This window comes from Beta vulgaris, chromosome 4 (genome assembly GCF_026745355.1).
Source record: "Beta vulgaris subsp. vulgaris cultivar EL10 chromosome 4, EL10.2, whole genome shotgun sequence".
Lineage (NCBI taxonomy): Eukaryota > Viridiplantae > Streptophyta > Magnoliopsida > Caryophyllales > Amaranthaceae > Beta > Beta vulgaris.
This window is the reverse complement of record NC_079205.1, coordinates 9354291-9372919: the sequence shown is the minus strand read 5'-3', so window position 1 is coordinate 9372919 and position 18629 is coordinate 9354291. Positions and strand designations below refer to the sequence as shown.

The following is an 18629-nucleotide window of genomic DNA, read 5'->3' as shown; positions in this document are numbered from 1 at the left end:
CCCTTTAACCTACTATTTCCATTAACTGCAGAACCATCCCTATGCATCTCTAAAACCACACCAGAAAATGACAATATGTTTTATCTTGCAAAAAAAATCAAGTTTGTAGTTTTTTTTGCAAATAAACTTTACAAGGTTATTTTTTCCCAAATTGAACTTTTGAAATAAAGATAAAAAAATAAAATTATAAATAGATATAAGTACATATCCACTCGCTCCGTCTTTAATTACTTGCAAAATTGGTGTAGGAACACTTATACAAGAGATGAGGAAAGGGATGATAGAGACCATAACTTTATTTAAAGATGACAAATACATGCAATTTATCAATGCTTAAGACTATAAAACATGTCACTCAATAAATATATAATTTCTTATACTACACAACTACGATATGAATATAATTCTAGAATATTACAAAAATCGTGCATTGCACGAGCTTCAAAATCTAGTATCTTTGATTTGTCAAATAGAAAAAAAAATAACATAAGTTAAGAGCGATAGTGTGGATCAATGTGAATACGGCACAAATTATGGCATAAATTTGTTGAATTGAAGTTTGAGACGCTAAATTTCACGGGCTTAAAACGAACTAATAATGGAGATTTCACCATTTGCAATAAATTCTGAATACCACTTGGCGGAGAGTCTGGGGATTCTTTCCATTGTCTTTCGATCCACGAAATATAGGCCAAAAGAAATGTTATAACCTTGTAGCCATTCAAAATTGTCCATGAAACTCCAAGCGAAGTAACCTTTTACTTTAGCTCCTTCCCTATATAAACGTAAGACATATATATAAGCTATACTAATAAAAAAAAAGAGCTTATTTATTTTAAAAAAAACTAAAGATCTTACAATACAAATACTACAATGTGTCTATTTGTAGACTTAAACTAAGTTTTTTTGAATTAGTAAGATGAATTATCCTATCGGCTCGGAATCTCGCATAGGTTAACCCGACCCGCATTAGCGGGTTAAACACTATGAGAGTACAGGGACGGTAGGAGAAATTCCTATATCCAAAGTGCTCATAGTGGGAGTTGAACCACCAACCACTAGACCAAACTTACCTTGGTTGCATTAGACTCAAATCATGTGTACAACATATTAGATCTTATGTGTAAGACCCGACTCCTACGTGGTAGGTTCTATTATCACCAATGCGGATCCAGGGTAAACAAACGTCCTCAATAACCAACACAAGTTCTTACGATGCATTTTGTCCTTACTCATACGCACCTTGAGAAACTTCCCAGAAGGTCACCTATCCCTTGACTATGCCAGCCAAGAACGTTTGGAATAACAAAGAAAATCAGTTCCCTAAAAGAAAGATGCATCTTGTTAGAATTTATAGCCTAATAAATTCCTTTAAGGCAATCATGAATGTGTTCGTTGCATACACCACCACTTAAGGACAATCCTCTCCAACTAGGCGACTAACCTTGGATTAATTATCCATAGATCAGCACGTGGACGAAGAATTGCTCTAATACCATTTGTAACACCCGACCCATGCGAAGTCGAGCCTATTGTCAACAATGCACATCCAATACGACAATTGTCCTCAATAACCAACACAAGTTCTTCCGACGCATTTTGTCTTCGCTCATGTGCAACATGAGAAACTTCTCAGGAAGTCACCCATCTTTAGACAATTCCCAACCAAGCATGATTAACTATTTTGTAACTAAAGAATTGAGTTCCCTAAACGAAAGATGCATCTTGATAGAGTTTGTAGCCTACTAATTATCCCTTTGAAGCAATCATGAGTACGTATATTCGCACTTGAGGACAACAACACCCTCGTTACGCTTGAGGACTCAACAACCGACGAGAACTAAGGTGGCAATTGAAGTACACTGTAAAGGAATGACATAAGTTTGAAATTCTAAAGTGAGCATTCAAGAATTCTAATTCATAATTGAAACACATAATTCTAAAGTGAATATTCAACAAACACATGCAAGAAATTGATTCAATACAAAACATAATTAATATAAATATATATTAGCTAGCATAGAAGTATTTTAGAGCACTACACAAACTATACAAATTAATAAGCCTGAAACATCCTAAATTCAATCTCCAAATAATTTCACACATGTTTATCATGATTTGAATTCTAATTTTAACCCCTTAACAAAAATTAGAACTAAAATTATTCAAAGAAACCCCTTAAAAAGTTAAGAGAACTTGAAAATACATGATTAATGTAAATTAATAGAAAAAATTAAAAAAAAAAGAATTACATACATTGCCGACAGCGACATCGACGGCGGCAAGTCAGTCCGCAGCGGTGGCGGCAGGTCGGTCTAAGCGGCGGCAAGTAAGAGAGAAAGAGAGTGAGTCGGACCACCGAGAAAATCGAGTGAAAGAGAGAGTGCGGGATAAGACGCGAGTGACCGGCGAGAGAGTGAGTGCGGTAAAGTGGCATCGGCGACCTTTAACCAGGTTTTCGCCGACGAAGTGGGGCGGAGAAGCACTATTGGGAATGAGAGAGAGAAGGTCGCACCGAGAATGAGAGAGAAAAATTGAGAATCTGCAAAACTAAAAACCGTCGGAAAGGGGTCTTGAGTTCGCCGGAGAAGCAACATCGCCGCCGAGGGTGAGGAAGCACCGGCTAGATGAGGGCGAAGGGTCGTTTGCAGGTGAGAGAGAAGAGAGAGTGAGTTCGTTTTTTGCCATGTAACTTAGGGCTCCTAAATGAAATAATGCCGCTGGGTACTGTTGGGGTGAAAATTTATTGGCTAAAGGGTAATTTGCATCGGATGGGCCTAAGATTCCGACGAAAATTGAGCTTTTGCAATGCACCTAGGGCATGTGCAACGCATAGATTGTGAAAGTTTTTGTATCAAGGATGAGTCGGTTTGCGTCGGATGGGCCAAGGGTCTGAAGCATATTGAGCTTTTGCAACGCACCTAGGGCATGTGCGACACATATAGTGTGAAAGTTTTTGTATCAAGGATGAGACGATTTGCGTCGGATGGGCCAAGGGGTCCGACGCAAATTAATCTTTTGCACGCACATTTACATAGTACGACACATATAACTCGTATATGGTGCTTATGTAACCATATTGTGTGTCACACTCTTCTTTGTATGCGACGCAAATTATGTTTTTGCGTCGTTTTGCTTTCATGTGACGCACTTGGGGCGACGCACATCGTCCTTTTTCCACTAGTGTTCCCTAACTAGGCGACTAACCTTGGACTAATTATCCGCACTATCAGCATGCGATCGCATGATTCCTTCATTACTATTTGTAACACCTGACCCATATGGAGTCAAGTCTATTGTCACCAATGCGCATCCAGGGTAAAAAATTATGCGTAATAACCAACACTAGTTTTTGGCACATTTGTCCTCGCTCATGTGCAACTCGATAAACTTCCCAGGAAGTTACTCATCCCAAGACTAGTCCTCAGCCAAGAACGACTAAATTGTGGAGTAACTAAGGAAATAAGCTCCCTACAAGAAATATGCATCTTGTTGGAATGAGTAGCATGCAAGACACCTAGTGTGGGAGGATTGTGGGGCTATATCACCGGTGGCGGTCGATATATTATAGGTATGAAATTATAGTCGTAGCTAGGTTACTTATTACTTGCTATTAATTTTTGGCGGGCGTACTTTCAAGTTTTAACTATATTCGTGTGATACTTATAATGATTAGTATTTGCAACTATTATAATTTTCATTAAACGTAAAGAAATTGAATAAGGAAAAATAGACAGGAATAATCCTAAATATAGTCGTTCCATAATTTTCAATTTCAACTAAGTATTTTTTCTGATCAGTCCTAACTATGCATTATTTTTTTAAGGTCCTAGCATGCTACAATAGGTAAAGTGATTTTTGTTAAATTTTTTCCCAACCTCTCATCTTCACTCTCCTCTAGTCAGATATTTAACCATGAGAGATCACAAGCTTTTTCAAGCTACCATAGGAAGGATGAAACCTAGAATCAAGCACATTTCCCTTAATCTTTGAGTCCTTTTATTTTTCATCTTAGGTATTTTCTTTCTCCTTTAATTTTGTTGATTTCACTTCCATACAATTCATCTTTTTTTTTTAACTAATTCAAGTATTAATTAATTGAAATGTTTACCTATGATATTTATTCTAACAAATTGTCATCAATACACGTTGGTAATTATTCTATAAACAAGTTATATATATAATATATAACCAAAAAAACTGAAAAAGTGTTTTGAGATCTCACCTCATTGCCTTTGACAGAGCTGCGAGATACGCTTCGTGGTATTTAATCCTTTTGAAATCCGATAGCATTTGTGTTCCTACTTGATAATATGGTGGGCAGTACCCTGAAAATGGTTAGGATGAAATATTCAATTAAATAAAATTGCACTCAATCACGAAACATCCAAAATTTATTGGCTAACAGAGTATTTTGTTGGACAAATAAGTTTTTTACGAAAGCTATTGTAGATAAGTATTTTTCTTTAAGTGTGGATTATGCAATAGGGTGCACAGTGCTCATTATGCATCCTAAAGAACATATCTTTCTTATAAAAGAATACATAATTTTTAAATAAAGAACATGTAAATCTTAAATTACAAAAAAAAATATAGGTCATAATGAAACGAACATATAGTAAATGAACATCTAGTCTAAACCAAAAGAACATACTTTTTAAAATTAAAATTTTAGAAAAAGGAATCTTGCTAAAAATAATATTTGAAAAGGTGAAACAAGTTGCAAGATTTAAGAAAACAAAAAACTACGTCGTTTAGGAGAGAGTGCATCATCCTCTACATGCACTTGGGTGCATGTTCCTATTTGCGAATTTTTTGTCCTCCCAAAAAGGATTAAAAATAGAAATAAAGCAATGAATGTGAGATAATCAATGGAAGAAGAAAAACAAGTAAGGTTGGTACATAACCCAAGCTCACTAGGAATACTAAAGTTCAATCTATTCACTCGAATATAAATTGTTTAGCCATAATCAACAATTGCTATAACTCTACAAAAATGTTCCTATAGCTCTAATAAGTAATTGCTATAACTATAAGAAAATGTTCCTATAACTCTATTAGTAATTGATATAACTCTAAAGAAAGGTTTCAACTCTAGTTAGTAATTGCTATAACTCTAAAGAAATGCTCTTATAACTCTATTTTTTTTGGTAAAATGTAAGTGTATTACTAATATTAGTATAAAAAGCCATCATACAACCAAAGTCATTGAAGTATAGGACACCTCAACAACAATACAGCCACAACCATCAAGACTACAACAACCAAGCAATAAATTCAGAAACCACCAAGCACACAAGTCAAAACAAAACAACAGCCTACACTAGCAGCAACCTAACTCAGACAGTCAATAACAAGGTTATGAAACCAAATGCTATCCTCATCATTCCAGTTTAGCTCCACTAAACTCTTAAATATCCTAAAAACATCAATCTTACTTCATTTGCTAACAATATATAGGGTGCAAAACAGTAGAATCCCATAGAGAAGAATTCCTGACCTTCTACGAGTGATACATCATAGCAGCTAATGTGGTATAACGCACCTTCTTGCACTTCTTGCTGAGGAATTTCCTACCCCACTTTTTCCAGGCAGTGTATAAATTCTCTTGAGCATTGATTCTCACTCCCAGCCAAGGCAAAATGAGACTGCACACTCTGTCACTATACACACATTTAAAAAAAAAGTTGACAAGAATCTTCTCCATTACCACACAGTAGGCAAACATTATTCATACAAACACCAGCTCTAGCTAACAAGCTCTTCTCCTAAGCTTACCCAGGACAGTAAACTAAGACACAAATGGATGCTTAGGAATGTTTGTTGTATTCCACACCCAGTAATGCCAAAGAACTTTATCTAAGTTACCTTGCAACCAATTGTATCCTTCCTTTACTAGAATAACCCTTATTATCATTAAGCCACATATTGTTAACATATGCTGCTCAGAAAAAATTCTTGACTTTACACACATTCCTCCAGACCCACCTTGCATTTGTGGAAACCTCATACCCCCACCAATCTTGATTCCTCAGATACACACTATGAATCCATTTGATCCATAAAAGATCCTGCTTTTGTGCAATTTGCCATAAAAACTTACCAATGGCAGCAGTATTCCATCTAACACACTCTTTAATACCCAATCCTCCATGTTTTTAGGCATACACACCCCGTCCCAAGAGGAGGTTTATGCAAAAAAAAATTCCCTTCCCATAGAAATGCCCAACATATTTGTGTGATCCTACTCAACACACATTAGGCAAGAGAAAAATCTGATCCCAATAAGTGTGCAAGCTCAAAAGAACATCATTGACTAAGTTAGTTCTAGTTGCATAAGAGAGATGCCTAGAACTCTAACACATAATTCTATGCATAATTTTATCAACAAGCATGTCACAATCAACTCTTGCTATTCTCTTGGAAGTAACGGGGACTCCCAAATATCTGAAGGGGAAGACTCCTTTCTTAAGAGCAGTTATCTGTTGAACGTCCTCTTTCACATTACAAAAATAAATGGCAATCTTTACAGGGCTTGCTTCCAGACCAGACACATTAGCGAAGGCTTTAAGAGTTCTCACTAACAGCACCACAGAGTGAATATTGCCTTTACTAAAAAGCATCAAATCATCTGCACAAATAAGATGATGAAGCTTGAACTATTCATATCGATGATGAAACCCAAACTCCCCTCTCTTACTCATTCTTTTCATCAATCTGGAAAAATACTCCATTTAGTATAAAGATAAGGGGGGGAAATAGGATCACCCTGCCTAATCCCCCTATTTCCTTGAAAAAATCCATATAGCCCACCATTTATACTCAAAGAATATAAAGGAGTACAAATACATTCCATGATCCAACCAATAAACATCTAAGAAAAATTTAAACCTATCAACAACTCCCTGATGAAATTGCAGTTTAATTAAAGAATCATACGCTTTTTTTGAATCAACTTTAAGAGTACATCTAGGAGACATATTTTTCCTCTTGTAACCCTTCAACATATTCTGACAAATATAAATGTTGTGTAGAATGACTCTATTTTCAACAAATGCACTCTGCACTTGCTTAATTTGATAATCATGTGAGTGAGGGTTACATACACACCAAACGCTTTATGAATTGACTTATAAAATAGAGATAGATATGCAAAATTCATTATAATGGAAGGCTCCTAAGAAATAAAAAAACTACTTTTAATACGTTAAACCTAACGTCAACCTTATGGAGTCAATGAGGTTACCACATAACCCTTCACCCTCCAATTCTAGAGCCATGGTGACTCTTTCGATCGCCGCACATGTTCCTCTTTTGCATGGATATTCTATCTCGAATGACACACTTGGTTACGGATATCAAATTATTCCAGAGTATTAAAGTGGACAGGACTGCGCCAAGTATTTACCACCTCGTTTTTGGCGATAGCACTCTGGCATGTCACTCCATAATATATGACCTCGTAACTCGACTATGTAACGTCTCTGATCAGATTAACATCTTGAAAAACTCCTTCATCAAGTTCAGCCCAACATCCCACCAATCTAATAGGACAAATTTAAAGGAATTATTCGTATAAACGCCTAGGTATCTCTTGGGAAATATCTCGGAGCTCCTACGACCTTTAAGATTCCAAGTTTGCCACTTCATGTTCCTTGATAAAGTCACTAAAACGATCTCGTAATGGGCACACCGACTACTTTCCCAAAGTGCCAAAGTCATTCTTTTCAACTATGTGCTTATTGCCTCCCTTGCTCACATCCTTTTCGTCTTCCTCGTGCCCAAAATAATTTATGATAAACTTGATCCCATGCTTGCACGCTTCTACTAGGCTAATAATAACTCCAAAGTCATTGCTTGGAGGAAAGAAGAGGCCATTCAACTACTTAAAAGCATGTGTGGCTTGGGTATTTGCAATTTTGGTTTGTTGAACAGAGCTCTCCTAATGAAAAAGTATGGAAAATGCACAAACATCCGCATTTTATCCTCTCCACAACGATGATGAAGGTGCGACTTTAGATGGCCACTTGCACGACCCTTGGCTTTGGGTGCTAGACCCTATGGGCCTCCTAACGGCCACAACGTTAATGACGAAACAATGCCTTTTGAAAGTCGGTGATGATACAACCATCAATGCATCTAATCACCAGTTGTAAATAGCACCACACCTTTCCTCCGTGATACTATAACCATCAATACTACCTCTCGCCTGAAGTTCACTGACTTAACACAATGAGGTTGCTCAGAATGGGATATAGTTAGAATTCGTCGGCTCTTAGCGTGTTTATCGACAAATCAAATTCTAGGCTTCAGAACTTCCCAAGACCTCCTAACAACACGATTCGATCTACTGGCCTTCCAACCCACGTGGAATTACTGCACTAAGACTGGTTACATATATTCTCACTACAAAACATAGCATGACGACAGCACAAGATAGGCGATTTTTTCGCATACTATGTAGTTTTAACATCATGTCCAAGTGGAAGTTGTTTAACAGGGATAACAACATTGTCATCAAGGTAAACCTTCTAAGATATATGAACCTATGACCTATGCCCTATCTGGGCAGCTTCTACGAAGCTTCACAACACCTTTTACATATCAGCTCGCTTACTTCGGGTGCCTGGCTCATTAGCCATTTTGAGGGTTGTCTCCACTATCAATAATTGTTAGATTGTTAATTAATTTAGGTTTATTAGTATTGTTATCTAAAAGCCTCTGTAACAAAGTCTTGTATATAAGTGGTTGAGGGTTGACTTAACAACCTAACTTCATTTTTCAGATTATAGAATTTAATTCTTCCTCTCTCTCTCTCCTCCATTTCTCTATACTCATATTTCTAAGTTTGTTCATGGTATCTAGAGTTTCCAGGTGTTAGAATGCTTGATTTTCTTCTATTTTTTTCGGATTTCTTCTTAAGCTCCTATTTTCTCACATTATCATTGAGAAATTTTCTCATCTCACTATTTTTTCTCTTCAAATTTTGATTGATTCGAAGAGTATTCGAATGTTATCGAGATTATTGAACTTCTTTCTAATGGCGGAATCGGAAGTTGCTACTCCATAACCTCCACAATTTTCTTCTGGAATCAATTTTTCAGATCCTTATTACCTTCCAAATGCCGATCATCCAAGTATGCAACTTGGATCGCATCTTCTTACTGGACCTGATTTCTTAAATTGGAATCATAGTGTGCGTATGGCTTTAATTGCTCGAGATAAACTTCAATTTGTTGATGGAACACTTCTTTCTCCTTCTATTGATTCCACTGATTACCATAAATTGTTAAGAAATAATTATATGGTGTTGTCATGGCTTTTAAATTCCATGGACAAAACTTTGGCTGAGAGTCAGGTTTGTCACTTCTTCTGTTGAACTTTTGAAAGAACTTCAGGAACGATTTGGTCATCCCAACGCTCCTCAATTGTTTGAGTTGCATTAGAGTTTGATTGAGACAACTCAGAATTTAGATTATATTGTTGAGTATTATGGACGACTTAAACGTGTTTGGGATCAATTACATGTTTTAGAAGGGTTTCCAAATTGTACTTGTGGTGCTCTGAAGTTGTGTTCATGTGGATTGCTTACGAAGATAATCTTGAAATGGATCAACGAAATAAGTTGATGCAATTGTTGTGTGGTCTTAATCATGAGTATGATAACGTGACGACAAATTTTTTGAGTTTTGATCCTTTACCTCCTGTTACCAAAGCTTATCATACTCTACAAAAAACTGAGCAGCAACTGAAGCTCAATAAGTCTTCTTTGTTTAGATGAGTGCACTTAATTCAGTTGTTGTTTCTGTTCCTAAGATGTTTCCTAAGGTGGTGTATCCGTCTAAAAAGGATTACAAACGTCTCAAGAATGATCTCATTTGTGCTCATTGTAAGAAGAAAGGGCATAGTATTGATAATTGTAATACCCCATATTTTTAGTATTTATTTAAATAATTAAATATTTATTTTATATTCATTTTCTAAAATAAATATTTTTAAGCAAAGGGTATTTTAGTATTTTCACTGATTTTTAATTATTTTGGCGGGAGTATGGCGCCAAAATTGGATTTGTTAAGCTTTTGGCATTAAATCCTAGTAAAAAAAAAATAAAAATAAATTGGGGGCCATATATTCCTACGGGATTCATGGTTGATTGGAGGAGTTTTGTTTTCTTATAACTTCCAAATTTATGATGGAGTTTAATCCTAATCTATGGTGAAGGTTACAAACTATTTAATTTTTGAAATTAAGTACTACCTATTCTACTTATAATTACCCCACACCTTAAGCCATCTTTTCCACAATTTTTTTTTGAAGAATCCATACTCTCTTACTTCAAAGTTCTTCTTTCTCTTCTTATCTATTCTAGTTTTATATTTCTTATTCACGTGTCGATTTTCTTTGGGTTAAGAAAAATATTTTCATATTTCTTACTCAAAAATATTATGCTTATGATAGGTCATTCATGTTTAAATTCATGATTAAGTTCATGTGGTAAATTGCTTATTGGTTGGTTGTGAGAAAGCTCAAGTATAAGAATAAGTGAAGATACTAGTATACTTTTGTGCAAGATCAAGGTACGTTATGTAGCTAGATCTTTTGAAATATGGTTTTATGTGATAAAGTTATTTTTTTAATGGTTGGATTGGTTTAGAAATTTGGTTTAAAATTATTACAATATTTTATTATTCACTCTTGGAAGTGAAAAGAAGGAATGATTTTATCAATCATTCTTATATAGAAGTTTTGTTATCCTTTTTGGAAAATTAAATTATTTTTACAAGGAAAGATTGATTGGTTTTTATGAACTTTGAATGTTCAAAAAGTTGTTTATGAGGAAAGGAGGTTTATTCATGACTTACAAGTCATATTGTTATTATTTCCGCTTGATTAATATCAAGAGATTCAAAGTCCACTTGTTGGCAATTATAGTTACCCCTTGATAGCTGTATGATGTGATATATGTGGGGTGTGCACACTTAGCAAAATAGAAGGGGAGATAAGAAGAGGAAATATTTTCAGGATTATTTTTAATCCAAGTTGTTTGGAAAGAGTTTATTCTTAGAAGGTTATTCTTGAATTACTATTCAAGTGTTTGGAAAGAGTTTGTTCTATTAAAAGGTTGTTCTTGAATTATTATTCAAGTGTTTGGAAAGAGTTTGTTCAATGTTATTCTTGAATTATTATTAAGTGTTTGAAAATAGTGTATTCTTAAAGAGTTATTCTTGAATTATTGGTAATGGAGTTTTCGAAATGAAAAATTGTTATGAACTAACAAATGTGTTACTTACCTAGTACATTTCATACTCAGTTTTATACTGATGCATATTTCCTTTTTCCTATTTGGCTTTGCCCTATTTACCTTTTTGGTAAGCAGTTTTGCAGGTGAATTTTGGATGTGCATGGGAGCATACTAGGAAGGGATCTTCACCTAGATTAGGTTTTTTATTTATATTGAGTTTTGAGACAATATTTACTTTTATCAATAAAGAAGTATTATTATTTTTGGTTAAAAGTCTTCCGCTGCAAGTTATTTTGTTAGTTAGTAGTTGGTTGCCGAAAGCGTGTTAGTCACGTGGCGGTAATACTCCTAAATTACTCAAATATTATTTATTAAATTATTTATTTAAAAGCAAGTAATTTGGGGGTGTTACAATAATTGTTTTCAATTACATGATCCTCCTGAGTGGTAAGCGCTCTTAAAGGGAAAGATACGACAAAAATGGTAGCTAATCTTGGGATTCTTGGTCAAGATTCTCTTGGTTTCGGTGTGTCTTTTACTGTTGCACCTGCTTTGGATCCTACTGTTCTTTCTGTTATGTACAATGAGTTGGTCAAGATGATGCAGCACAATGCTTCTTCTCGTAATCCTCTTTCTACTATAATAACTTTTGCGGGTATTGCTATTGTTTCTCATGTTGCTTCTCTTCTTCCTCACTTTGATTCTAATTGTTGGATCATTGATATAGGCGCTACAGATCACATGGCTAGTAATTTAGCTCTTTTTACTTCACTTCAAATGCTTAAAAATACAATTCATGTTGGTCTGCCTGATGGAACTATTAAATTGGTTAAACATGCTTGGAGTGCTTCCTTAATTCCTCACCTTACTATTCATCATGTGTCTTACATTCCTACTTTCAAAACACAACCTCTTATCTGTTGGTAAGTTGTTGGACCAACATCAACTATGTGCTTCTTTTGAACAAGATTCTTGTCCTTTTCATGACCTTCTCATTAAGGAAGTAAAGGTTGTTGGCACAACATATTATAGTCTTTACAAAACCAGTACTCCTTCTAAATTTGTTTGTTTTTCTTCAGATGCTACTGTTGTTAATAAGCCTGTTGTTAACAACACTCTCGCTTATGTTGTTAAGCTCACTATTGAACTTGTTCATGCTAGATTAGGTCACCCATATGTGACCAAGTTAAAACATGTAATATTTCCTTTGATAAGTAATAATAATTGTGATTTTAGCTATGAAGCATGTGTTCTTGGGAAACATCATAAACTTCCTTTTTCTTCTTCTCATTCTATTGCATCTAGTCCTTTTGATTTGGTTTATATTGATATTTGGGGCCCATATAAAAGGCCTTTTATTTTTTGTGCTACTTATTTCCTCACTATGCTGGATGATAATACTAGAACTACCTGGACTTATTTGTTGCATACAAAAACTCAAGTTCCTTCTCTGGTCTCTGATTTTTGTGCTTATGTGGAGAATCATTTTGGGAAGCATATTAAGACTATTCGAAGTGATAATGGGACAGAGATTATTCAAGATTCTTATGCTTAGTTGTTTATTGATAAAGGGGTCATTCATCAAAAAAGTATTCCTAGGAATCCTCAACAAGATGGTCTTCAAGAGGAAGCATATGCATCTTCTTGAGACGGCTAGAACCATAAGATTACATGGTTCTCTTCCTTTCAAATTTTGAGGTGATTGTTTATTGGCAGCTACTCATCTTATTAATTTGCTCCCTAGCTCTGTTCTCGGGTGGAAATCTCCTCATGAATTGTTGCTTGGCACACCTCCTTGCTATTCTTACTTAAAGGTGATGGGTTGTCTTTGTTATATTGCTCAAAGATTGCCTGACAAAAAATGTGTTTTTATTGGATACCCTCTTGGACAAAAGGGTTACAAACTTTATGATTTGACCTCTTATAAGGTTGTTTTGAGTAGAGATGTGCATTTTGTTGAAGATGTTTTTACTTTCAAGGATTCTATTACTTCTCCTATTGATGATCTCTCTATAACTTTTTCCTTACCTTTGGTAAATCTTGCTGTGGATTTTTCAGTTCCTCTTATACTCGAGTCATCTAATTCTATTAGTTTTGAACCTTCTCCTACATCTCTTTGTTCCCTTAGATATGTCTCCCACGCACATATTTATCTCCCACAATTCTTCCTTCTTCTGTTCAACCTGCTATAACTAGAAACTCTTCCATAACTATAAATGTTCCTTTCAAGTATAATGATTTTGTTCTTAATCTTCTTGGTCATTCTTCTATTCACGCTTCTACTTCTTTCAAAATTTATTTCAACAATCTGTCTCTTTTGTGAATTCAGATTCTTTGCATAGCCTTTCTAATGTTCTTACAACTTTTGAGCCTAGCACTTATAACTAGGCTAAAGATCACCCTGAATGGGTTGAGGCCATGGATAAGGAAATTGCTGCTATGGAATCTACTTACACTTGGGAACTTACTTCTTTACCTAAGGGTAAGAAGGCAATAGGTTCTAAGTGGGTTCTAAAAACCAAAATTAAACTTGATGGTTCGGTTGAATGTTGTAAAGCTAGAATTGTTGCCCGAGGTGATAAACAAATTGAGGAAAAAGATTCTAAGCATACTTTTAGTCCCGTTCCTAAATTTTCTACCGTGCACACTCTTATTGCTCTTGTTGCTGCTCATGGTTGGATATTCAACAAGTTCATGTGAATAATGCTTTTTTACACAGTTTTCTTGATGAAGAGGTGTTTATGACTCCTCTACAAGGTTATTCCAAGTCTACTCCTGGATAGGTTTGTAGACTTAAAAGGTCTATTTATGGTCTTAAACAAGCTCTAGGTGTTGGAATAAGGAGTTCCATAAGTTTCTTCTTGATTTTGGTTTTCTTCACTCCAAACAAGATTATTCTATGTTTCTTCATAGGTCTAGTACTTCTTTTACTGTTGTGATTTCTTATGTGGATGATTTACTAATCACCAACAATGATTTTTCTGTGATTTTATCTCTTAAGAGTGCCTTGCATCAAGCCTTTACCATTAAAGATCTTGGTAGCTTGAAATATTTTTTGGGGATTGAAGTGACCAGGTCCAGTTCTGGTATTCTTCTTAATCAGTGGAAATATATTCTTGATATGCTTCAAGATGCTCACATGGAATCATGTCCCCTGCTCCTTACCCTCTTCCTAAAGGCCTAAAGTTAAGTAATTTTGAAAGTACTCAGATGCAGGATCCTGAAAAGTACATAAAGCTCATTGGGAAGTTGTTATATTTGAATCTTACTCGGCCTGACATCAATTATGCTATTCAACAATTGAGTTAGTTTTTAAATGATCCTAGAAATTCTCATTTTGTTTTTGTTGTTCATGTTCTAAGATAGTTGATGGGTACTCTTCACTTGGGTCTTTTCGATCCTTCTGATTCTTCTCTCACTTTGGCAGCATATAGTGATGCTGATTGGGGTACATATAGTGATTATGGTCGATCCTTGTCCGATTATTGTGTTTTTCTTGGTAAATCTTTTCTTGGAAAACCAAGAAATATGATGTTGTTTCCAAAAGTTCCACAGAAGCTGAGTATCGTAGTATGAGTTATACTACCAACGAATTCATTTGGTTGTAAGGTCTTCAAAGTGAGTTAGGCATTAATGTTCCTACTTCAATTCCTCTTTATTGTGATAATCTTTCTGCCGAGCAACTTGCTGCCAATTCTTATTTCCATGAGAAAACAAAGCATATGCACACATGTTTCTACTAAGCATATTGCAGCCAATTCTTATTTCCATGAGAAAACAAAGCATATGCGCACAAAATCAGAAGCTCGATGTTCACGTTGTTCGGGAGAATGTACAAGCGGGCTTTATCAAGACTCATCATGTGAAGTCTGCTCTTCAATTAGCAGACCTAATGACAAAACCATTGGGCACTGATCAACAAAAGTTTTTAACCTCCAAAATTGGTCTTGTTCTTCATCCACCTACTCAACATTGGTCTTAATTTCATCCAGATCAATCTTAAGGGGGGGGGGGGGGGGAGGGGGAGGGGGTTTAGATTGTTAATTAATTTAAGTTTGTTAGTATTGTTCTCTAGAAGCCTCTGTAACAAAGTTTTGTATATAAGTGGTTGAGGGTTGACTTATCAACAACCTGACTTAATTTTTTAGAAAATAGAATTTAATTCTTTCTCTCTTGTCTATCTCTCCTCGATTTCTCTATACTCATATTTATGGGTTTGTTCAATACCCATATACCATTGCATCAAAGGATCATTGCTTGGATACTATATGTATGGAAGGAGGATGGAAATGAAAGTCCACGCATTCCCAGCTACATAGCAACCCTCTTGGGAGATGGAAATGAAAGCTCCTGCTACACTATATGGAGTCTAGAGAGCGACGTCTGTTGGATTATGCTCCAAAATTAGTCAAATAGTTTTTCTAATAGTTAGGATTAGTTGCTAATAATCAGTTAGTGGGTTAACAAGTAGTGGTCTAGATAATGGTCTAGTTAGTGGGTGTAATATCCTAAAAATCTTAAACATATTTAAGTGATTAATTAACATAATAATGCACTTAGAATATATTTTATTTTATTCGTTCCATTAATTAAGCAACGTATAATAAAATGGTTATAGAATTTTAACATAAAAATTTACTAACTTAAATTATGACGATAATATATAATTTACGATTTTATGAGTTAAACAAGAAGGCTAATAAAGTTGATAATTCACTTTAAGTACAAAATGTTAACATTTCACCCAAAATGTCATCAAGCCACGTTTGAAGGTGTTAGTGTGGAAAATTTTCTGAATTTTAGTTGGGATACAAAAAGGGCAAAAGAAAAAGAGAAGCCATGGTCAATTCCCCCATTTAATTTGCCTTCTTCCTCACCTTTTCATGGCCATTTGGCACTCATGCAATCATCACTCTCTTCTTCTTCTTCAGTCAAATCTATTACCCATCCTCACAATTGCTTCTTCAAGTTAACAAAATCAGATTACTTACTTCACCATCCTCCTCCCAACCACTGATTTTAACTCCCAAATTTCCACTATAAATAGCCATGGAAGTTCAACATCAAGAACACAACAACAACCTTCATCATCTCTTCTCCCTCTAATCAGAAATTCTGTCAACAAAGTACCGGAAAATTGAAATTGTGACTAAAGAAAACCCACAAGAAAAACCCCATTTTCTCTCTCTCTCTCTCTTCTGTTTCGACCCCCACAACCGACCACCGTTGGCCACCGCGCGCCACCTGCGCCGCGCCCAGTCCCGTCCCCACCCCGCTGTCGTTCGCCGACCACCGCGCAGCTCGCCGGAGACCTGCGCCAGCACCCTCACGTTCTCTCCCTCTCCTCCTCGCGGTCTCTCTCTCTCGGCCCTCTTCTTCTTCGTGCGCTGCGGTACCGCGCTGAACCACCGACGACCCGCGCGCTGAACCACCGGAGGCCATCGCCGGAAACGTCGCTGCTGCTCGCCGTCGACCACCGAAGCCGGCGTCCACCTCAGTCGCGATTCGTCCTCCCTGCTCCTAGTAGCAGAGGTGATGATATTCTCCTTTTTAAATTTCTGATTTCCTTAAGTTTTTAATGCAAGCCCAAATTTCTACCTATTGTTAAGTTAGTGTAGATTGGGCCAAGAATAGTTCAATTAGAACCTAAACTAAGTAACTTAAAACTGAATCCTTGTTGTTGGACTTAGATGTAGTTTGAACTTGTTCATGGACTTATTAAGTTATATTAGTGGACTGATTTATATTAGTTGAACCAACTCAATTAAATTGTTGCATGTTTATTAATTGGGCCAAATCTGATTTTTGATGGTGTTAGTCAAACTACTTACTAATGGTTAGGCTAATGGAGTTAAATGGAACTGATTTAGTGCTCTATTAAGCCATATTAGTTTAATTTATTAAATCAATCATAATAATGGGCTTATAATCTGATTTACTTAGTTAAATCATCTAAGTTAATCTTGTTGCTTTAATATATTGAGCTTTAGTGGGCTGATTTAGTTAGTTTTACTAAACCACCTAACTTATTTACTAAAATCTATTATTGGGTTATAATTCATGATTTCTAAACTAGTTGAGTTGTTTAAAACTAATTAAAAACTAATTTATTAAGCTTATTGTTATAATTAAGTTTAAGTTATGAATACTTCACTAATCCTTAAGTTCACTTATAATAATTAGTTACTTGACTTGTTAGTTTTAAATGACTAAATAACATTAAAATAATGTTAATGGATCTATTATAACTTTAAACTTAACTAATTAATGGACGACTAATTAATTATTAACTATGAACTAGAATAATGTTATGTTTTCAAAAGGTTTTATAATATGTAATAGTATAACTTATGTTTCGATAATTCTAAAAATATAGCTAAATGAGTTATTTTATTAATTAGTTGTTAAAGAGTCACCCTAATTAAAAAGTTAATAGCAATTATGAAATAATGACCTTTAAGGAGACCTTTACGACGTTATAATAACCGTTATGACCTTAATAAGCGCTAACCAATATTTAGGCTTAAAAGCTAAATAACGAAACGTTTATTAATAAAATTATTCTTGAATAGATTAAGGAAGATAAAGGATATTACAAGCCTCCCCCGGCTATCAAGGTTATTAAGCAGGAATTCAGGTAACGTCTACTGCTAACACCCGCATTCCCCTTCAAAGTATGTTTTATGATCATGATTAATATTATGTTTTATATATGGATTGCGGGATCGAAATGAAATGTTTTATGATGGTTATGAACTTATGATGATACGATGCTATGAAATGACGATGATGATGTTATGATATGAAATGAAAGAATATAATTATTCACGATGATGATGATATGCTTAAAAGCAATGAAACATGATAAATTCAAGTGAAAGACGGTTCTTGGCAAGTATTCTGTTATCCCGGGTCGTGCACGTACCTTCCGGCCGGTTAACCACCTTCCGTTTAGTGAGGGCTATTGTCCTCGGGTGGCACCGCGCAAATCTGGGCAAATAACGCCACCTTCCGTTTAGTGAGGGCTTTTGTCCTCGGGTGGCTGCCTTCCGTTTATGATGTTATGATGTTTTGGGGAGACGTCCCTTCCGTTGTACTAGCCAAGTTACCAAAGTAAAATATATATGATGATGAACATGATAAAGAAGATAATGTAACATGATATGATATGTTTGTGAAATGTTTTACTTATTCTATTCTCCCTGTTTTTAACTAAAATGATGTGAAATGAATTTACGATGTTAGAGTAGTATGTTACTGAGCCTCGGCTCACGACGTTTTGTTTTATGTTTTAGGTACCGATGGTGATAACGGGATGGCGTAGCAGTGAGGATTTAACTAATATCTAGATTATCTAGACTCTCATGGTTTTAATTTAAGTTATGTC

At 35.4% G+C, this 18629-nt stretch overlaps 1 protein-coding gene across 4 annotated transcripts in view; it reads right to left on the bottom strand.

Annotated features, from left to right (window-relative positions):
• Nucleotides 1-340: 340 nt before the first annotated feature.
• LOC104891604 (beta-glucosidase 18) overlaps nt 341-18629 on the bottom strand; it is a 43881-nt gene continuing 25592 nt past the window's right edge. The window contains exons 11-12 of one of the 4 annotated variants that reach the window (XM_010677311.4): nt 4226-4328; nt 341-775 (exon numbers count right to left, since the gene is read on the bottom strand). In XM_010677311.4, the coding sequence (XP_010675613.2) occupies nt 583-775; nt 4226-4328 (296 nt within the window). In that variant the 3' untranslated portion in view covers nt 341-582. Of the gene's footprint in view, nt 776-4225; nt 4329-5500; nt 5658-18167; nt 18339-18629 lie in introns of those variants that run through there. The other 3 variants (XR_008968934.1, XR_008968933.1, XR_008968935.1) reach the window with 3 other exon arrangements.